Here is a 22068-nt window from a genome sequence, read left to right as displayed (position 1 = left end):
TTGACAGCAGTAAAAACACCCTAAATGCCATTCTTTAGCCGAAATGTGATGACTTTTCCTAAAGTGACCCAAAACATGCAAAAATGAAAATATTTACAAATTTTATACTTTTGTACAGGTACTACAAATTTTTGTACGTTGAGGCTGTTCCGGGTCAAATTTGACCTGTATCTATTGAAATGGATTTTAGATCTCTGAAATATTAATTAAGAATTAATCATCCATTTACTAATGTCAGATAGGATATTTATACATCCTAAATAGATCTGTGGTTCAAAATAACACTTGTTATGAGGGAATTCTTGGGCCAGGTCAAAATTGACACAGACCACACTGTGAAGGTATAGAATATGAACAGGTTGCCAGGGTTAAGTTATACTGCCAACCGACATTAAAAGTCAAAAGAAGAAACCAAGTTTATGATCCTGATGAAGGGTTTCGGCCCTTTATTCATTTCCATAGATACTGCCTGACCTGCTGAGTTCCTCCAGCATTTTGTGTGTGTTTTGTAATTTGGAATGGCTGCCCGAAAGGGCAGTGAACATATTTAATTATAAGCTTCGAAAAGAAAGTTGGCAGATGCTCGAGGAAATATTAAGAAGTCGCAGGAAAAGGAATGGAGGAATCATACCGACTGAGTAGTTCGTTAAAAATCACAAGAGCAATGGATAAAAGAGCAATGTCCCCAGCACATTCTTGGGTGTGTGGGCTGTTAACGTAAACGACGTATTTAGGTTTCGATGTACATGTGATAAAATAATTATAAACCTGAATGGCCTCATTCTCGGCCATATCATCGGCCAAGTTAGATCCAGTTTCATACCTTAAAACAATTAAAACACAGCTACACAATTATACTTTGATTGCTGAATAAAACTTAGGTCACTGACACTTCCCTCCTCGAGCAACCTTCCCGAAGGACCCTTGACTACCTCGGTTATATCCCGGAAATGATTACGTTATTTAGAGACGAATATTTTAACATTAGAAATTTCGAAATAATATAAACCGGTTTCCTTGTAATTATGTGAAAATAAACGACAAAAAAAATTTTAAATTATGAGGCCGCCACTGTGACCCGGAAGTGTTCGTGGACTATGGCAGCGGTTAACTGGGGTTTATGTGCATCCGCGGAAGATTGTATTGAATAAATACATTAATTTAAAGCTTTTATTGTAGCAGGTAAGTTTTATTTTTAAAGTTAAGTACGTATAAGCTTGGTGTATAGTGTCCGTGCTTTATTTTACGCTCATGGCGTAAACATTGTTAAACCTTTCGGGGCTGATAACTGGTTTAAATACTGCCTCATGCGACACGGATTGGGTGGGTTGGGCTGTCTGGTGTGGTGCCTTTGGTGTTGACAAGTTGTCCAGGATGGTATCGCAGGCTGATTTAATGTACGTGTTTTTGAAGCTTTTTCTTAAATCCCCAATTGGGTTTCTTCTGCCATGATACTGATTAAAGTCATTTATAGTTCAAAAGTTCACAGTAAATTTATTATCAAAGTACTTGTATGTCACTGTGTACAATCCTGAGATTCATTTTCTTGCGAGCATTCACAGTAAATACAAGAAATACAATAGAATCAATGGGGAAAAAAACACCCAATCAGAGAAACAACCAATGTGCAAATAGAAAAAGGAAAAAAAAAACAAGTAATATCACTAGGTATTTCTATATCAGTGGAAATGCTGTAACTTCACTACTGCATACAAAATTCATCCATTAATTTATCAAAGTCTGTAATTAAGTTCTCCAGCTCAGCTGTTTTCCTAGAATCTGAGGATTTAACCTTACTGCATTTAGTTAAGATTTTGATTTAGCAGACCAGTCTTTTTCTAATAAGTTTCTGGTAGTTCTACATCACTCAAGCTCCCTTGACCAAAGTTGTAAGAATATTCTCAGTGACCACTGCAGAACATTATTTTATGTCCTCTGGAGCTTCTGTGATGGTCAGCAAACCATTCTTTTCCAAACACGTATGTTCATTAACTGTCCTCTCTTGATTCTACTGTTTTGCATCTGATCAGGCCCAAATTCTCTGTGGCAACGGCTTCTCTTTCAGCCCTCAATAAGACATTTTTTGGTCTCTTCCATATCTAGTTATCTTCATGTATAATGACCATGCCTAGGTGTAGTTCTTCATCATCATTCTTACTACAGCACTAACTTCAGATCATCAGGCTGCTTGTTAAATGTGAATGAACTGCAATTTCTTTGAGCTAAACATTGAGAAAACTGGAACCACACTCTTTGGTCACTGATATCCTGGAGTAGCTCTTGAACCTACCACCTTTTGCCTATATCCACCACATTTGGTGGTTATTGAGCAGAGATAGGGTGAGTGCAGGTGGATTTCTCTTCATGAGTATGAAAGGTGGCATGACTCATGCCTTGATTAGAATAGATATAATGTACTTTTAAAAACACTTTATTCATTGTTCGATAACCTGCATTATTATAGAACCTGCAAAAGGATATTTCATTTTCCTGACACAAGTTTTCACATGACTTTCAAGTATTGCATTCCCTAAGCAAATATGTACTTGAATAAAATTGTTAAACTGACACTCAAGATGTGAACTTTAATTTTTGTTTTATGTGGATATCCATTGTGGTAAATGAAATTGTCCTTTTGTACAAAATTACATAGGTTGAAAGATCTGGTTGCAAAATTAATAGGTCTGTGCCAATATTTATGCTCTACACAAGCCATCCTTTTTGTTAGCTGACTGCATCAGACTTGGCCAGTGGCATTTGTATGGGGACAATAGGCAGATGGGGAAAAACAAGTACCAAAAGAAAACAAAACCCTTAAGTTTTCTTGTGTTCAAAAGCTAGAGTCTTTCCCATTGTGAAAAAAACAATTTATGGAAAAATCTCAAGCAAATTGGTCTTACTGTAATAAAAGACTACTGGTGAACCAACATTGTAATTTAAGAAATAATTTATAGTTTTAGGTTGGGGTGCTTTATTGCCTGTTAAACTGATAAGAGCATTTGGGATTGACAAATGCGTGTGTGAGAATAAATTGAGATTAAGACTGCAATTGTGCAAAGTAATTTTACCAAGGGGTAAATAATTTTCTTAAGGTCACTTGGTGGTGCAGTGAGATCAGCGCGGGCTTGAGAACGGAGGTTCCCGAGTTCGATCCAGTGACTGTTCCCGAGTGCGCTCTCCATCTGTGTCGGGTTGATGTCAAGCTCACAACTCAACCTTGTAAAAAACACTGCCACCTCCAGTTTAAATTCCCACGTGGAATATTGTGGAGGATCAAATACCCAAACCCTAACCCAGCAACATGTCGTGGATTGAAAACGTGCAGTACGACTTCTGTCAGGTTAAAGTTTAGAGTTCTGAATGCATTCAGGCTGGGACACAGGGTTATGTCCAGCATGTGGTGCAGTATAATTCTGTAAAATCTGTTCACCTGAATTGTTGTACCTCTTTGATTTTGAGTTGTTTTCTCTTAATGTTAAAATGGTGATTCCTAGTCTCTGTATCTTTAAATTAAAAATTAGATACTCAATTTGAAATTTCTTTTTTTCTGCTGAGGTTTTTGGAGTCCAAGAACAGGTGCACAGAGTTCCTTGCTAGACTTCAATACAAGTCACTGCTAACAGTTTTACTTGACTTTGCTGCTAGGGACTGCAATATAAAATACAGTAAGGGGGTGGGGGAAAGACTTGCATTTATGTGGTGCTATTCTCGATCCTGATATTTTCCAAATTGTCTGCAAAGCGTTTAAATTATTTTGAAGTGTGGTACAATTGCAGTGTAGAAAACAAAGCAGCTAACTTATGGATAGCAAGCTCCCACGGACTGCAATGCTAAGGAAACAAGACCTTCTTATTTCTCTATCCAGGACCCTCATAATTTTATGTGGTTCAATTAAGTGCCTACTCCCTTCCAAAGGAAACAGCTATAACTTATCCAAATCTTCCATACAGCTCAAATTTTCCACTTCTGGAATTCCTTGTACTTCCTCTGCTCTCTCTCCAGTGACATTGCATCTTTTCTGGAATGTTGTGAACAGAACTGTACACAATACTCAAGATGTGGTCAAACTAGTATTGTGCAAAGTTCTATTTTAACCTCCCTGCTCTTGTATTCTGTACCATGGCAAATTTAAAAAGAGCATCCAGTATAACTTGTAAAAAAGGACAAATATTGACAGGAACACCCAGAATAATTTACTCTGCTTATGAAAGTTGATGGGAGTGTTGTTCTTACATATCATTTGACGATTAACATACTTTTTAGCAGTATAGAAAACCCTCATTAATGCACTGGAGTCTCAGCATAGAATTTTCTGTAAAGCACAAAACTGCAAGCACAACTTTCTAATTCATATGTCAGTGCCACAGCTATCATGCATATAATTGAAGTAAGATGGAAACAGCTGGAAATACTTAGCAGTTTGGAGAGCATTTCTGGAAAAAAACAGTTAACATTTCAGGCCAGTGACCCTTCTTCATAGCAGAATGGGATCATGAAGGCCACCTGTATAATTCCAGTTAATTTGGTTAATTGGCTGAGGGATTCCAGTCACGTGGACAACCTAGAGAAGATGGGGTGTTTTCTGTGGAACATTGAAGACTAAGAGGGGATTTGATGGAGTTTTAAAATCACGAAATACATGTATAGTATCTCAGGAGAAATTGTTCTCATTGGCTAAAGGATCAAGAACTATAGAGAAAGTTACTGGAAGAATAAGCTTCATGCTATGACATAAGCAAAATCCTTTCATGCAGCAAGTGATTAGAATCAGGAATGCACTACCAGGTGGTGTAGTAGTGGAGGAGTTCAATTGTCATGTGTAAAAGGAAAGTGAATGTACTTGAAAGGAAAGTGTTTGTAGGGCTGTGGGGAGAAGATCACTGGATTGTTGTTGCAATTGACTCTGCACGGACTTGATGGGCCAAGTGATGTCCTGTGTTGTTACCATTCTTGAGATTCTGTTTGTAAACATCTCCAGGACAAAGTTTGACAAGCCTCCAAAGTGGAAAGGAAAGCAAAGGAATCTGAACTTGATTGAATCATTGATTTTAAGTTTTGTTTTTGAATCTTATTTTGCAGATCCATATTCTCTTGGTCAATGAGACACACAGAAAGCTTCCAACTGTGACTCAAGTCTATCGGGCTGCCACGGATAATGAGTAATTCCTCCTCTGCTAGTCAAAGTAGTTGTCTTCTGGAGGGAAGAAGTTTAGATAAAGGTATTGTATGCTGTAGTGCTTCAAGGGTGGGTGCTTTATTAGCATTCAGAAAGACTGATGAAGCTCGGATGTCTGATCTATGACCCATCTTCAACCCCAAATCATAGTATTTAAGTCATTTCATTGCATTGCTAATGTGATGTATTAGAATTTTATTCTCTTGGAACTTTCGAAAGAGAATTTTGGCACTCATGTCTTATTGGTAAAAATCTTGAAACAGAACACTGATATCTGTTAATAATTTCAAATTTTTGGGAGCATAGATTTAATTCTGTTCACAATCCCCAAGTCTTCATGAGCACTGAAATGGTTCATGGAAACTTAAATTTGGAAACTACTATTTTGTCCATTTGCTACTTCAATTTAATTTAATATTGTGAGTTATATGGTTCCAGTATATAGAATCATTGAAAGCTTTTGTATCTGTGCCGGTTCCTTGAAAGAGCTACTAATTAGTCCTGTTCCTTGACCATAATCCTACAAGTTCTTACACTTTGAGCATTCAGTTTTCTTTTGTATGTAACTATTGAATCTAGTTTTACCACCCTTTCAAGCAGTATGTTCCAGATCACAACTTGCTGTGTAAAAAAAAAAAAAAAAAAATTCCACATCTCACTTCTAGTTCTTTCACTAATTGCCTTAAATCTGTGCCTCTGCCACTGGAAAGTTTTTTTTCCCCTGTTTTACTTGATTACAGCTATTCATTCCTATCAAATCTCTTCTTAAACTTTTCTGTTTGAAGGAAAACAACATTAGTCTCTGCATCCCTATAGTCCCTTATCCCTGGTATCATTTAAATAAATCTTTTCTGCTTTCTTTCTGGGTCCTTGAAATTTAAATCTCTTCTCCCATTCCCCAAGTCCATAGTAATTGCATGTCTGATGATGGGTAGATGAGGGTTGCAAGATGTGACAAATGAAATGATCAAGTGACAATCTAACCTTACAAAAAAACTCTTGATTTTTGTGTTGATTTAGACCAACAAATGGGTTGCATTATGCATAATGAATTCCTCCTCTACTAAGTTAGCTGAGCATTGGTGGCTGAGGTAGTTGTCCTCCGCATTTCTTGAATTAGGGAGGAAAGTCAAAAGCCAGGTTCCTACTGTTGCTTGCAATCCACTAATTCTCTGCTAGGAAGTCCCCAAGTTCACAGGAGATCTGGGATGGGTGGGTTATCTTGTGTGTAGAATGGAAGCTTGAGAACAACTATTGATCTCATCTAAAGATAAAATTCTGATGGGGTTTGATGGAGTAAATGATGAGAAGCTGTTTCTTCAGGCTAGAATCATAGTGTCAGGATGAGACATTGACTATTTTGCACTGAGGTGAGAAACTTACTGAACCAATGGTTGTGAATCTGTGGAGTTTTCTGCTGTGGAGGGGTGTGAACCTTCATCATTTACTATATTCAAGGGTGAGTTTGACATTTTTTTTATGCTAAAAGAGTCAAGGGTATGAGGATTGAGTGGGAAAGTGGACAGAGATGTAGCATCAGCTATGGTCCTATTCAATAGTAAGAAGATTGTGTGTCTGAATGGTCTACTCCTATTTCTTATGTAATAACCTACTACCGACTCTTTGGCTGTTATGAAATATGATCTTTCTAGTGATGATGATGATGGCTGCTGATGCTTTCAGCAACAATGAGAAATTGGGGAAGAAGACCTGGACAACTCGTTCTAACTATGGGACATATATGTATCTATAGCTACCACTCCAATAGTATATTAAGTTTTCTTATGTGAGGAATGAGTTAATTAAGAATTGTAACCATTTTTGATTGACCCTTAAATGGAGGAGTTAGTTGGAATGGTATGGCGAACAAATAGGAAAAACAGTCTTTTGTAAAATTAAATAATGTTTTTGAGCTTGTGGCAGATGATATTAACTTCCTACTGTGTGCTTTCCATGTGATATTACTTGGAAATTCCTATTACTCAGGGAAGATTTTCTTCTGTTTTAGGTGTGCTTTTAATTAAAATGAAAGATTGTCATGCATTTCAGAAAGACATACTTCTAGATTTAATGCAATTTTTATTTATTGAAATTTCTAATGAGCCATTACTAGAATCCATTCTGGTCCCTCTCCTCCCAAAAGAAACCAAGTCCACTAGCAGGCTCTGTGCTACAGTTGGTGATGTCACACTGAGTGGCAGAAGAGTTGCTATAGTTGTGGCCCTTAGCTAGAGAAAGGAAAGCTGGTTGGGATTGTTGTGCAGTAACCCCTGTTTGCTGCTGATGGTGAAGAATGCTTTCTGGCTTGATTACAATTCTTTCAGTTCCATTCTTCCCATGGTAAATGGTGAACTCTGTGTGAGCCTTAACGAAAAGCCACTGAGGGCAAAGTAGCAATGGGCATATGGTGCCCATTGAACTATATGGCAACAGTGGTCAGCTTTCAGGAGATGGGATGGTGGGAGCTAGTGGGCTGGCAGTTTGGCAAAAGTCACTCCAGACAACAGCTTGAATAAAATAAGCGTAAATCAATGGTGTGTACTTTAGAACGATACAGAAATTGTGTAGCCTCACCACATTGTACTGAGTATTTAAACCTTTTGGAATCTTGTTGCCTGGCTGTATATTGGATCATGTGGATGGTAAAGCTGGTCCGTTTTTTTAAATGAAATAATAAGCAACACTTTCTCTTTCCTTTTTGAAGCTGAGCAACAGTGTACACTGGGTACTATTGGGACAAGGCTTATGTCGACAGGGCCTGTGGGGAGATCTGATGGGGACCAGTCCCCCTCGGCACAGAAACGTACAGCTACTCAAGCCTTCAGCCTACTTCCCAAACGCAGGAGCTCATCCAGGTAACGCAGGGGTGGAAATGCTCTGCCTCTTCAGCTAACCCACGAGCTCTTTACACTTTTATTTATATTGCAGTGCCACTTCTACTTGAAACGGTTCTACAATATGTGTTGCCACCCTTGCCCTGCTCCCCCACTAATTCTCACCTGACGATCTGCATTCTGTTTACGCTATGGGGTGGAGTTCTGAGTACCGGCGCTACCAAGGAAATGATAGGATTGTGCTCGTGCACTCATTTTCAGGTTGTCAGAGAAGTATGGCAACAAGAGCTCACACTGGCAGCAGTGGCCGTTTTAATTTTTCTGTATGTTGGACAATGCCTCCCAGAGGTAGGGAGTTGAAGCCACCTTGGGAGATGGCAGTTTGTACAGTACAGGTTTCCCCCGTTATCCGAAGGTAGAGCGTTCCTATGAAACCTTTCATAAGCCGAAATGTCGTAAAGCAAAGAAGCAATTACCATTAATTTATATGGGAAAAATTTTTGAGCGTTCCCAGACCCAAAAAATAACCTACCAGATCAAACCAAATAACACATAAAACCTAAAATAACACGAACATATAGTAAAAGCAGGAATTATATGATAAATATACAGCCTATATAAAGTAGAAATGTTGTATGTACAATGTAGTTTCACTTACCAAAATCGGGAAGACAACAAACCAAAATCGATTTGGAGAAAAAAAATCGGCATGTACACACATACACGCATGCACACACAACTGCCTGCACAAGGCTTCACGGTCATGGTAGTCTTTCTCAGGGTAAACACACGTATAAAGCAGGTGTCTTTTTTTTGTAAAAGCGAAAAGTCTCTTTGGTTAGCAAAAATGGGTACTAATGTAGGTCTTTCGTAACAGTGAGCTGTCGTAAAGCGAACGTTCGAAAGACGGGGGCCACCTGTACCTCACTTACTCTACAGAAATGCCTACGACAGACCTTTTTGCATTTAATCTAGGATCCATAATGAAACAGTGAGTCTCCAAGGATACAAGATGATAATGAGATTGACCAGATTCACTTGAACTGTCTGCTGAATGTAAAATGTGAAGTTTATTGGTGGATTTAATAAGTCAGTTTTTGAAGAGCCTTAAACTTCCAGAAGATTTGTTTAGTACTCAGTTTGACAGTGTGTTGCTAGATGTTTTTCCCTTTCCTTCCCATGTATTTTCATGCACATTTAACTGAGTGGATGGAGTTTTGGCAATTTGATAGGATTATCTGAATTTATATTTTATTTCCCCCTCTCGCCGGGCTTCTCTTATTGAGTGACCTACCATCAGGTCTCTTTTCATTGACGGTGATGAGGTTTTCAGGCTGCTTGTGGGACTGGGGTGGTTGTGGTAAGGAAAGAAGGAAGAATCCCTTCCTCTGCAGTTTTTCCTCTTGCTGGTGCTAATTCAGTCCTCAATAGCTTAAACCTTGTAGATCCCACATCAGGCTATTTTGGCTGCATCACTACTTTGAAGTGCTATTTTAAAGTTCACAGCTTTGTAATGTTTAATGATTTCAGCACTCATTCAATCAACCACACACAAAAACTGAGCAAGTACAGATGTTGTGCATTAAAACCCAAGTCTTGGCATTCACAGAATTGTTGTGCGCAGTGAGGAAAGCAGTATTAATAAATGTCCAAGCTTTATGGCTTATTTTAGTCGAAAATAGAGGCCTTTTCATACTTTTGGAGGGAAAAAAAATATTGTTCACTATTATTTTCTCCTCTTTCATCTACATCTGCCCTGCCTGAGCATGCTTATTTCATCTTTCAAATGGTTCAGTGGTGGTTAGCAGTCCTCTGTACCTTGAGTAACCGTTCCTCAAGGGTAATACTGCACAGTAAGTTGGACTGCTTGATCATAAGGGAATCACAGTAAAGCCAAGCCATGTTCTCACTCCTTGTTCACAAGGTTGTAGAGTAGTAATCTGGAATGGATGCACTTCTCTTTAATATCCTGATATCCATTCCAGTAGCATGGGCCCAATGTAGAATTTTTAGAACATCTCTGAGTAAGCTCAATTATTCCAGTAGAAACCACATTGAACCTGAGTTTTTTAATGCTACACAGAACAGCATCTGGATGAGTATAGCTCCTGCAAGGACTCGACACAAAGCTCATGATCTCTGTACAAATAGGTTTGCAATCTAATTTTTCATGATAAATCCACAAGTGTGAAAAAGGAAATTCTCTGCTGGGTTGTGTGTAGGGATTGAATGCTGATGATTAGCTTAAGTGTAAATTTATGAGCCTGTGGTATTTTTATATGAAGTAAATATGTGACGTGATATGCAAACTAAACTATTGGTAGCTGGGTATATATTTCAGCTTTAAAGTTTGCATGAGAAATTACATCTTGACTAGATCTCCACTCTAAGGTAAGGGATGTTTCTGCTGGGGATTAAAGTATGCTTTTGTCATTTGTCTAGTATCAGCATCAAGATGTTAAAGGAGTAACAGCTTACTCAGGAAATTGTCCTCTTTCACCCCCAAAGCCAAATTTAAAAGACCACCCTTACCACTGTGAACATTCTTTCTTATTGTTCCTTATTAACAATGAACTAAGAGCAGCTTTATGCTGCAGATTCATACTTCAGGAATTGGCATGAGGTAACTTCAAATCCACTTTGCAGTTGACAAAGAGAAGGTTTCACACCTTCAGTTTGGGCTGCATTCACCTTTTTTTGGGTTGAAGAAAAGTGCTTTGCCAATGCATTATTGATTTCCCCATGCTGAGATATGGGAGTAATTTCTTCTCTTAATTGCTCAGATTTCAATCTTTGAATTGGCAGAAATTCTGTTAACTGGAGCAACTAGGCCAGCCTTCCTATTCCAACAGTGACTCTTTGTTCTGTCACTTTCGTTCACACCACCAATGGAAGACTCTTGCATTGTTCCCTTTTTCAGATCCATAAAGCGCAAGAAATTTGATGATGAGCTAGTTGAAAGCAGCCTGGCTAAATCTTCCACTCGGGCAAAAGGCCCAACAGGGATGGAACCTGCACGATACTCCAGCAGTGAACCACCACCCAATGAAAAGAAAAAAGTATGTATTAAACATAAACACAAAAAAGTACAAAATGCTGGAAACACACTGCAGGTCTGTTGAAATATGGAAACATAAAAAATGAAAGTTCAACTTCTAATGATAAACTTGTTGGGCTTGCTTATTTATGATGGCTCTGGCATGCATTTCTGCTTTCACTGGTTTTTGGTTCTTATTTCAGACATTCATCTCATGTTTATTATGCTTTTTTAAAACCTTGGTTCAATAGAAGCTGCTGTTGGGGAAATATTTTCTAACTTGAGTGAGTGCTTATTCACAATGGGTTAAGTATAGTAACACAAAGTTTTGCTTTCCATTAAGAATTTCTGTAGAGCTGCTTTATCCCCTGTGCATTGACAATATCCTGAAAAGTGCTGATTCTACATTTGTTACCCGGCAGTGGAGTTGAAGAGTACAAAGGTGCAAAAGGATTTGAAAGTGTCACCAATGTCTGAACTTCATCATTTTGATCCTTCAGTCATGCTAGAGCCTCACTCAATTCTCAAGCTGTGCGTTGTCTCCTAGAGCTCGCTACTTGTATAAATAGTTAAGTGTTAGCTAATGAATTAAAGGAAGCTGTCACTGAAATTAATGCTGGATTCTCAAACAGTGAAATAATGCAGTAGCTTCCTCCTTGTGATTGCAAAATCCAGGTATGTTGGGATTGTCATGTAGCACAGAAATGGCCCCTTTGGCCTACCCAGTCTGTACTGCCGTCAGTGACCCATTCACACTAATTCTCTGATAATCCCATTTTATTCTCTCCTCATTCCCATTAACTCACAAAATTCTACAACTCACCTGCACATGAGAAGTAATTTATTGTGGTTAATTAATCACCAACCAGAACATCTTTGGGATGGGAGGAAACCAGAGCACTTGGGAAACTCATGTCATCACATTGAGAATGTGTATTTGTAGTTGGTAACAACAGTTCCTTCAGCACGTGAAAGACAAAAGTTACTTAATATATAGTTCTACTCATTTACCAGAATCAATGTTACAGCATGGGGGGGATAAAAGAGGATTAAGATTTAGGTTGTATCACTGAGCCGGCTATTGCCTTTAATAAGTTGTAAGTAGATGTATAACTAACCTGTTCTTATGCTGTTAAGTTATGTAATTATACATAATCATTTATTCAGAAGTCATGCTGACAAAGTGACCTTTGTGCAGGGCAAAACACTTCACTGTTTTTTAATCTGTTGTTTGGGTAGTTAAACTCATTGGTAGGGTGTTCTTTTAAAAGTCTAATGTTCCAGTTGTAATTCTATCACTTTTCCAGATGCTTACTGACCCTCTGGACATATTTTTTCTCTTTTATTTCATACTTCTATCTCTGACACGCAAACAAAATTCTAGAAATCTGTTTTTAAAAAAAAAAGAAATGCTGTAAGTACTCAGTAGGTCAGATTTTGTTAATGATTTGGGTCAATGACCTTCCATCATGAAGGTTAGTTGCCCTGAAACATCAATTGTTCCATTAACACTCTCACAGATGGTATCTAACCTGCTGAGCATTTTCTGTTTTTATTTTTTCTAACTGAAATTTCTTCAACTATAATGTATGTGTTTTTTGCCCCGTGGTAATCTAATATGGTTTGTATGTATTGAACCAGATTGTTTGAGTACTGGTTTAGTTGGAGAAATATCCCACTTGGGGATGTGGAATATATCCATCAAAGGAATGGTGGATTGCCTTTAATACAGCATTTAATACCGTTCTGTATATTTTTTAAAATAGTTATCAAAATCCACCACAGTGCCATTAGCTCCCAGCAGTATCGTCAAACGGCTAAAGAAAAGTAAGCAGCCCCTTCAGGTCACGAAAGATCTTGGACGATGGAAACCAACAGATGACTTGTTGTTAATAAATGCTGTTTTGCAGGTAAAATAGCAGAGATGGGGACAAATTCTAGTTTCCAGCCTTCTTTGTTTTAGAACAATACATGATGTATGTGCAAACCACAATGTGAATTTTACTAATCCCTTCTGGCTGCATGTGATTTATATCTCTCCATTCTCTGCCTGTTCATATGCCTCTTATTTCTCTGCATGTTCCATCACAACAAACACTGTGTCAGAATTGTGTCCAGACTAAAAGTTTTGCATAGACTACTGATGTTGGAATCTGGAACAAGGTGCTGGTGAATGGAAATGGACAGTTAACATTTTGAGTTGAGATGAGGGTCTCCATCGAAAGTTCAACTGTACATTTCTCTCGATAGATACTGCCTGACCCACTGAGTTTCTTCAGCAAATAGTTTGTGGATTTGATTGATTAAATGCTGTTGAAGTTCCCTATTCTTGTCACTAGGTGGTGCCACAGTGTTGCTTTCAGTTTTATAGAAACATAGAAAACCTACAGCACAATACAGGCCCTTCAGCCCACAAAGTTGTGCCGAACTTACTAGGTTTACCCATAGCCCTCTATTTTTCTAAGCTCCATGTACCTATCCAAAAGTCTCTTAAAAGACCCGATCATATCCACCTCCACCACCGTTCCTGGCAGCCCATTTCACGCACTCACCACTCTCTGAGTAAAAAAACTTACCCTTGACATCTCCTCTGTACCTACTCCCCAGCACCTTAAACCTGTGTCCTCTTGTGGCAGCCATTTCAGCCCTGGGGAAAAGTCTCTGACTATCCACACGATCAATACCTCTCATCATCTTCTACACTTCTATCAGGTCACCTCTGATCCTCCATCGCTCCAAGGAGAAAAAGCCGAGGTGATAGTGAACAGAGAAGAAGGGGGAATGGGAAGTTGTAGATATAGGGAGACATTTATGTTTATGTATGTATGTTTTGTTATGCTGTTAAATGATACTAACTGTAGCTTCATGAACTCTGCCTAGGAACATCATGGCAGCATTGTTGCCCCAAGGACTGCAGTGGTTCAAGGTGGTGGCTCGTCACTACCTCCTAGAAAACAATTAGGGATAGGCAATAAATACTGGCTGCCAGCAACACCTTCCCTGAGGTTATTTAAAAAACTAACAAAAGTGCACGATTGGCCAGATAGCAGAATTTCCTTTCCTAAGTACAATGGCGATCCTGATGAGCTTTAATAATTATCAGACTTTTCACAGTGTACCTCATTGAAAGATCAGCTTTCATTCGAGATTATTCACCATTCCTATTTCCCAACTACGTAGATGGGATGTGAATTGTTTTCTCTGGAGCTTTAGTCCCACCATTCCCTTAGTGGATATACACTCAGTGGCCACTTTATTAAATACCTCCTGTACCTAACATAGTGGCCACTGAGTGTATGTTCATGGTCTTCTGCTGCTGTGTAGCCTGTCCACTTCAAGGTTTAATGTGTTGTGTGTTCAGAGATGCTCTTCTTGCACACCACTGTTGTAATGCCTGGTTATTTAAGCTACTGTTGCCTTCTTGTCAGCTTGAACCAGTCTGGTCATTTTCCTGTGACCTCTCATGAACAAGGTGTTTTTGCCCATAGAACTGCCACTCACTGGATGTTTATTTTTCCTGCACCATTCTCTGCAAACTCTAGAGACTGTTGTACGTGAAAACCCCGGGAGATCAGCAGTTTCTGAGATACTCGAACTGTCTCATCTGGCACCAACAGTCATTCCACGGTCAAAGTCACTTAGATCACATCTCTTTCCCATTCTGATGTTTGGTCTGAACAACAACTAAAACTCTTGGCCGGCTTGCTTTTGAAACTGCATGCTTTTATGCACTGAGCTGCTGCCACATGATTGGCTGATTAGATATTAATGTTAACGAGCAGGTGTACCTAATAAAGTGGCTGCTGAGTGTACAAATAATGTTAACCACCTGTCCAGTGGTATCAACACATTAACTTTTATAGTTAATATTACTGCCCTCCTTGAGGGTCTGATGTTTCATTTTTGACTTGTAGACTAATGACTTGACTGCCGTGCACCTTGGTGTGAAGTTCAGCTGTCACTTCACATTACGGGAGATTCAGGAGCGGTGGTACGCGCTGCTGTATGATCCTGTAATATCGAAGTAAGTGAAATTACTCCAAATATGTTGAGCAGTGAAGCTTGGGATTTTCTTGGTTTTAATTTTTGCTTCCAGAGTTTCTTCTGGGTTTTGTTTGTATTAAGAAAAATTGAGCATATACAGTTGTTATAAAATCTTTCATCAAGAGAAGCAACACTTTCTGTCTCAGTAAAACACAGCTAAATTGGTCATCATAATGCACACACACGTTCAGAAATCCTGTGCTTTAAGATTTACCATTGCCCACCAGATCATCGTTATAATACTACCGACTAGCATATCTAATAAATAAGCAGGGTTTGTCAATAGTTTATGTGCTTTCTTAAAGTGAAAGAACAAATGTTGATGAGCAGAACAATCAGAATATTTGAACAATAAAAGAAACAAGAAAAGTAGTGGAATGCATTCTTAAAATTATGGTTAGAATCCTTCAGGTTTAACCATTTACATGTTTAAAAGTACCTAAAGCCATATTTGGGGAAAAACTTATTGGTGAAAGAAAGTAAACTCAGCTATATGTCTGTCTTATTAGAGTAAATGTTGAGCCTTGACAAAAAATATATAATTTATTTATAAGTGACATATAGCTGAGTTTGCTTTCTTTCACCAAAACGTGAGGTGCTGGGTGTCTACCTCAGAACAAGGCTCACCATTCTCTGCTTTAAACTCAGAAAGTCAATTCATTGAGCATGAGAATGAATTTTTCCTCAAAGAAATGCCAATTCATTCTGAAGTTGTGGGAGTCTGTTGAGGTGGACTTGAACAGGTTCCTGTACCACCTTCCTGATGGTAGTAATGCAGCTTTTTTTTCAATCCTGTGTATTGGAGCCTTCAAACATGTTTACCCTATCAATTGCTCTGGCCTTAAATACAGATTTAGAGATGAGAGACTAGTACTTAAACCACTATTATCTCATTTAAAGTTTGACTGTTCTTATTTTTCTGCCCTCTTAAGTCCAGGTGTTTTCTTCCTTCTCTTTCCTTCTCTCTTGGTGCCAAACAATTTTTATGATAAAACAGGTTGCTGACATGTATTTAGCTTCCAGTTAATACTGGTGGAAAGTTTTAGTGAGTTGGCAAGAATGTGTAAAAGAAATTAAAAAGGGAAGATCTTGAACCCAAATCCAGACACCAGCTCTGTGATATATTAGTCTCCTTATTCACCTCATAATAACTTGCATTTAAATTATATATGCTTCTGGTATAATTGTAATTTAAGGTCATTATGCTGGTGAAAGGCAATGAATAATTGTTATCTGCATATATTAGATAGATAGATAGATAGATACTTTATTCATCCCCATGGGGAAATTCAACTTTTTTCCAATGTCCCATACACTTGTTGTAGCAAAACTAATTACATACAATACTTAACTCAGTAAAAAATATGATATGCATCTAAATCACTATCTCAAAAAGCATTAATAATAGCTTTTAAAAAGTTCTTAAGTCCTGGCGGTAGAATTGTAAAGCCTAATGGCATTGGGGAGTATTAGAGCAAATAGTGAATCAAGCAGTAATTTTTAGTTATATTTACTGTACCACAAGTTATTATTTCATTACAGTTGTGCAGTCAATTTTGTATTTTTCTTGAAATTTCTATTTTTTTTAATGTGAAGACAACGAAAGATCACTATACTATAAGTATTTGTAATGTGGATAGGAGAGATATCAAGGTTGTTTTATGATTGTAGGCTTTAGATATGTATAATTGCTTGAGTTTTGCTCAATGTCTTCTAGATTTCACAAACTACCTCTTTAACCCTCCTGCTCTATCGTTTGACTTTGTAATTGAAAGATCATACAAACCTATTTGTCTTAATGTTCTTTCAGACTGGCTTGTCAGGCAATGAGGCAGCTTCATCCTGAAGCAATTGCAGCAATTCAGGCCAAAGCTCTCTACAGCAAGGCAGAGGAGCAACAGTTGGCGAAGATTGGATCGGTAATCCTTGCAAGATTTTCCAGAAGTCTGATTTACTTAACTTTTTCAACTGAGGGTGGGTGAGGGGCAGGAGAGGAAAATAATAGCACCAGTCCAAGGGTGAAGTGGATATTGTGTACAACAAATTCACACAATAAAGAGCCACAAACACATGAAGCAGTTCTGGTTCCATTCCAGTTCTGCTGAATTAGTTATGTACAATAATTACAGTTGTGAGGCACTGTATGATGCTATACCATAACAATGAAGTTTTCTTAATTACTGTACAGTTATAGCTGTAGGATGTACCTGGCAGTGAGTATTGAATCAGTGCTTAATTTATAATGCGTTCTTTGATGCTGATGATGTGGGATAGCATGATATTTCATCCCTCATGTGAAGAATAGTGCTTAAGGTGATCCTTGGGAGAATTGCAAGTATGGTTCTATTGAGCAATATTTTATCTCTAGAAGGCTGGGGGCAAAGAAAGATGTATTTTTTTCTTCTTTTTCTGCTTTGTATTTTCTTATTAAATTCAAATGAAAGTTGTAATAAAACATTTAAACAAATCCTAACCATTTAAATAGACAAATTGGCTTCTATATCATGCATGTTCCTTTAGATGGTGAATGTCTATTAGGGCAAAGCTTCTGATATTGTAATATTATTTACTTTTCCTTTATTTCTGTTTGGCCCACAGACCAGTCAACCTACACTGGATACTTTTCAGGAGTTGCTAAACAAACACCCAAATGTTTTCTATCAGTCACGAACTGCAAAATCCTTGCAAGTTCACTGGCAGCTGATGAAACAGTACTACCTCTTAGAAGATCAAACAGGTAAAAACATGTTGGCAATGTGGATGTTGAGTGGGAATAGCCATTAATCTGTAGCTTTCTGTGTACCCTTAAATGTTGAACTGTGCAGAGGATACAAATTGTTAAGGGTTGCATTTGGGCTAGATCAGTGGAACTGAACCAGGTCCACCAACTCACCTAATTGCCCTAGCTGTCACTAACAGAATTAGGCTTGGCTCTGATCAGTGTAGACGCTGAATTGGGGTCGCCAGTATTCTGATCTAAAGGAGATCTAGGTGTTGTTCCTTTCTTAATCTACAGGCATGTTATTTTTGGCTACTATAGCCTTGTGCTCTGAAATATTTACCTAAACCTTGTTACCCGTTTCTCTTGCTTAAAGCCTATGATCACACCTTTGCCAATTCTTCTGTCTTCCTTAATATCTAGATTGCATTTCCAAAGTAATTCTAGACATTACAATTCATTAACTGCATTAAGTAAATGTAACTTCATGCTGCTGCTGTTTATTGTACAGTTGGACGACTTTATTGCTCTCTTGACTGATCTTTACTATTTCTCTAGTCCAACCATTACCTAAAGGAGATCAGGTTCTGAATTTCTCTGATGCTGAAGATATGATAGATGACAGCAAGCTCAAGTAAGGGTTTGAATGTTTGTGTGAATATTATATCTATTTCTCTACTACTAAATTTTTTTAACTAAATATTCCCCTTTGCTTTTTGGAGAAATGAAGTATAACTGTGGTGAAGTGTTAGCCTTGCACTTGTAGGACCTAATTTTGAACCCAGCACAATCTGATAAAATAAAGTTATAATTTGGTTGTGTGATGGTCAGTGTTTCATTGTGGCTGATACTGGAAATCTGAAACTGTTGAATTTAGTGTTAAGTTCCAAGTGCTGTAGGATGCTGCATTGAAGATGAGATATAAATCCTTAAACCTATGTTGGAACAGTGTAAGCTCGAGCAGCATCTTGTCTTCCAACTTGACACACAGCCTTCAAGGCTCAATGAAATATATATATAATTATTTATTTAGCAATACAGCACGAAGTAGGCCATTTTGGCTCTTCGAGCCACGCTGCCTCAGCAACCCTGACTAACCCTAACCTAATCATGAGACAATTTGCAATGACCGATTAACCTACCTGAGTATGTCTTTGGACCATGGGAGGAAACCGGAGCACCCAGGGAAAACCCATGCATCCGCAGGGCGGACGCACAGAGATTCCTTAGAGTCTGCACTGGAATTGAACTCTGACACCCCAAATTGTAATAGTGTTATGCTAACCGCTATGTTACCGTGGCACGTAATGATGAGCTCAACAACTTCAGATGACCGTCCTGTCCAGTTTGTATTAGAACTAGCCAATTCTAATGAAAGACTATCAACCTTTATTAACCCTTGTGGCTAAAGGGATCAGGGGGTATGGAGAGAAAGCAGGTACAGGGTTCTGAGTTGGATGATCAGCCATGATCATACTGAATGGTGGTGCAGGCTCGAAGGGCAGAATGGCCTACTCCTGCACCTATTTTCTATGTTTCTATGTTTAACCTATACCATTAACTTAGTTATTCTAGGTTGGACTACGGTATTAATGGATTTGTGGCCAAATTTGCCGATGATATAAAGATAGGTAGAGGAGCGGGTAGTGTTAAGGAAACAGAGAGTCTTGGATAATTTAGGGGAATGGGCAAAGAAGTGGCAAATGAAATACAATGTTGGAAAGTGTATGGTCATGCACTTTGGTGGAAGAAATAAACGGGCAGACTTATTTAGATGGGGAGAGAATTCAAAATGCAGAGATGCAAAGGGACTTGGGAGTCCTTGTGCAGGATACCCTAAAGGTTAACCTCCAGGTTGAGTCAGTTGTGAAGAAGACAAATGCTATTTTGACATTCTTTCTAGAGATATGGAATACAGGAGCAGGGATGTGATGTTGAGGCTCTATAAGGCACTTGTGAGACCACACTTGGAGTATTGTGTGGAGTTTTGGGCTCCTTATTTTAGAAAGGATATACTGACATTGGAGAGGGTTCAGAGAAGATTCACAAGAATGATTCCAGGAATGAAAGGGTTACCGTATGAGGAACGTCTGGCAGCTCTTGGGCTGTATTCCCTGGAGTTCAGGAGAATGAGGTGGGATCTCATAGAAACATTCTGAATGTTAAAAGGCCTGAACAGATTAGCTATGGCAAAGTTATTTTCCATAGTAGGGGATTCTAGGACAAGAGGTCGCGACTTCAGGATTGAAGGACGTCCTTTTAGAACTGAGATACGGAGAAGTTACTTTAGTCAGAGGGTGGTAAATCTGGAATTTGTTGCCACGAGCAGCTGTAGAGGCCAAGCCATTGGGTGTATTTAAGGCAGAGATAGGTTCTTGATTAGCCAGGGCATCAAAGGGTATGGGCAGAAGGCAGGAGAGTAGGGATGACTAGATGAATTGGATTAGCCCGTGATTGAATGGCGGAGCAGACTTGATGGACCAAATGGCCTACTTATGCTCCTATATCTTCTGCTCTTATGGTCTTATTCTCACACTAATGGATACAGCCTGACCTTCTGAATATTTGCAGCATACTCTGTTTTTATTTCATTGTGGCATGTTTTCTCTGAGATTAGGATGTGAGACGGTGAGGAGATTTGTTGAACACCGTTGGCACCTAGCAATCTGGTTGCTTTCTGTTACATCAGTTCCCTCAAGCTTTACTCAGCATCTTTGGGGGGAGGAAAACAGATTGTATGTTTCAGGTCAATGACCTTTTATCAAAACAGATGCATAACCTGGTTTCTTATGACCTGGTGGTGAACGTGAAAAAAAGATCAACTAAAGTCCACATTGGACAAATATTGTAAAATGTTGTATCTTTAAATTGGACGAATTAAATTGCATCAGATTATTTTTTGTAATGTCTTGTTTTTTTAACCACCCTATGATTTTGATTTGGGTCTTGGGTAACATTAACGAGGTAACTTAATATGAGCTAGAGCAAACCAGATACTGCAGCTGCTGTCCTTGAATAACTGAAGGGAAAATCCACCAGGATGCTTTTTCCTGAATGTTGTGTGGTGATCTTTGTTGTACACGACTCATTGCACAAGGCATTGCTGAATGACTGGTAATCCTCTGCCACTAGATTGTGAAGGAGGTCATTGTCTTCATTGTCTTGCATTTGGATGTGACGCCAATGCTACTACGTTTGACTAGGATGGGTAGGCAAAATACATAAATCTGCTTGTGAAATGTGCTTTTGGTCCAATAGAATGTTGAATGATGTTTTTTTCTCTCTCTCCTTTCCTAGGGAAGCAAGAGATGATGTCCTGGAACATGGTTAGTTGCCACTCCTCAATTTGTGGTGACAGAATATTTGCTAACTTAAACCAAATATGGAAACTTGGGACTTTTTTTCTTGTTAGCTCATCCACTCTTAAGTTCCATTATTTGAAATAACGTGCAAGTAATTTGTATTGTCCTGTGCACTTTATCATGAGGATATTCACATTCTGATTATGCTACGCATGCAGGTTATGTGAAACTGTGACAGTCTTGGCTGATAGATAAGTTTAACTGGAGAGTACAGTTGATGTCTAGCAGTAGGTATTTGGCTTTTATGGGAACTATGTACAGTATAACTCATTGCAATAGTATTTTACAGTGAGTATATTTTTATATCTTTTATTTGTTAATAAAGGTGCCCAAAATACACTTAATTAACTTAAGTTTGGAACATCCGAACTCCATCTTTTAAATCAGTATTTGATTTTTGGGCAGGGAAGCAAATGTCTTGCTCTGTGGGGTACTGGTGCAGAGGAGGGTGAGGTGCACTGCACTGGAAGAAAACTAGGAAATCTTCCAAATTCTGCTGGGATGAAGGGGCTGAATCATAATCAGGTTTACTATCATTGATATATGTTGTGAAATGTATTGTTTTGCACGACATAAAACACAAGTCACAAAATAAATAAGTGCAAAAGACAAATAATAAGGTAGTTCAGAAATCTGAATGGCAGAGAGGAAGAAGTTGTTCTTAAAACATTGGGTGTGTGTCTTCAGGCTCCTGTACCTCCTCCCTGATGGTAGTAATAAGAAGAAGGCATGTCCAGGGTGGTGACGGTCTTCTTGAGGTGTTGCATTTTGAAGGTGTTCTGGATGGTGGTGAGGGTTGTGCCCGTGATGGAGCTGGCCGAGTCTACAACCCTCTGTAGTCTTGTGCGATCCTGTGCATTTGAGCCTCCATACCAGGCAGTGATGCAACCAGTCAG

At 38.6% G+C, this 22068-nt stretch overlaps 2 protein-coding genes across 3 annotated transcripts in view; one reads left to right on the top strand and one right to left on the bottom strand.

Annotated features, from left to right (window-relative positions):
- cdk2 (cyclin dependent kinase 2) overlaps positions 1-911 on the bottom strand; it is a 99159-nt gene extending 98248 nt beyond the window's left edge. The window contains exon 1 of the mRNA XM_073070917.1: positions 824-911. The gene's annotated coding sequence lies outside the window, so the exon portion shown is untranslated. The remainder of the gene's footprint in view (positions 1-823) is intronic.
- Positions 912-1080: 169 nt separating this feature from the next.
- mcrs1 (microspherule protein 1) overlaps positions 1081-22068 on the top strand; it is a 30498-nt gene continuing 9510 nt past the window's right edge. Inside the window, exons 1-10 of one of the 2 annotated variants that reach the window (XM_073070910.1) lie at positions 1081-1182; positions 5080-5219; positions 7881-8031; positions 10931-11069; positions 12814-12957; positions 14962-15071; positions 16902-17010; positions 17690-17828; positions 18369-18444; positions 21108-21136. In XM_073070910.1, the coding sequence (XP_072927011.1) occupies positions 5156-5219; positions 7881-8031; positions 10931-11069; positions 12814-12957; positions 14962-15071; positions 16902-17010; positions 17690-17828; positions 18369-18444; positions 21108-21136 (961 nt within the window). In that variant the 5' untranslated portion in view covers positions 1081-1182; positions 5080-5155. Of the gene's footprint in view, positions 1183-5079; positions 5220-7880; positions 8032-10930; positions 11070-12813; positions 12958-14961; positions 15072-16901; positions 17011-17689; positions 17829-18368; positions 18445-21107; positions 21137-22068 lie in introns of those variants that run through there. The other variant, XM_073070911.1, reaches the window with a different exon arrangement.

The sequence above is a fragment of the Hemitrygon akajei genome, chromosome 18, assembly GCF_048418815.1.
Source record: "Hemitrygon akajei chromosome 18, sHemAka1.3, whole genome shotgun sequence".
NCBI classification, from domain to species: domain Eukaryota; kingdom Metazoa; phylum Chordata; class Chondrichthyes; order Myliobatiformes; family Dasyatidae; genus Hemitrygon; species Hemitrygon akajei.
The sequence above is the reverse complement of the archived record's forward strand: the minus strand, read 5'-3'. Positions and strand labels throughout refer to the sequence as shown.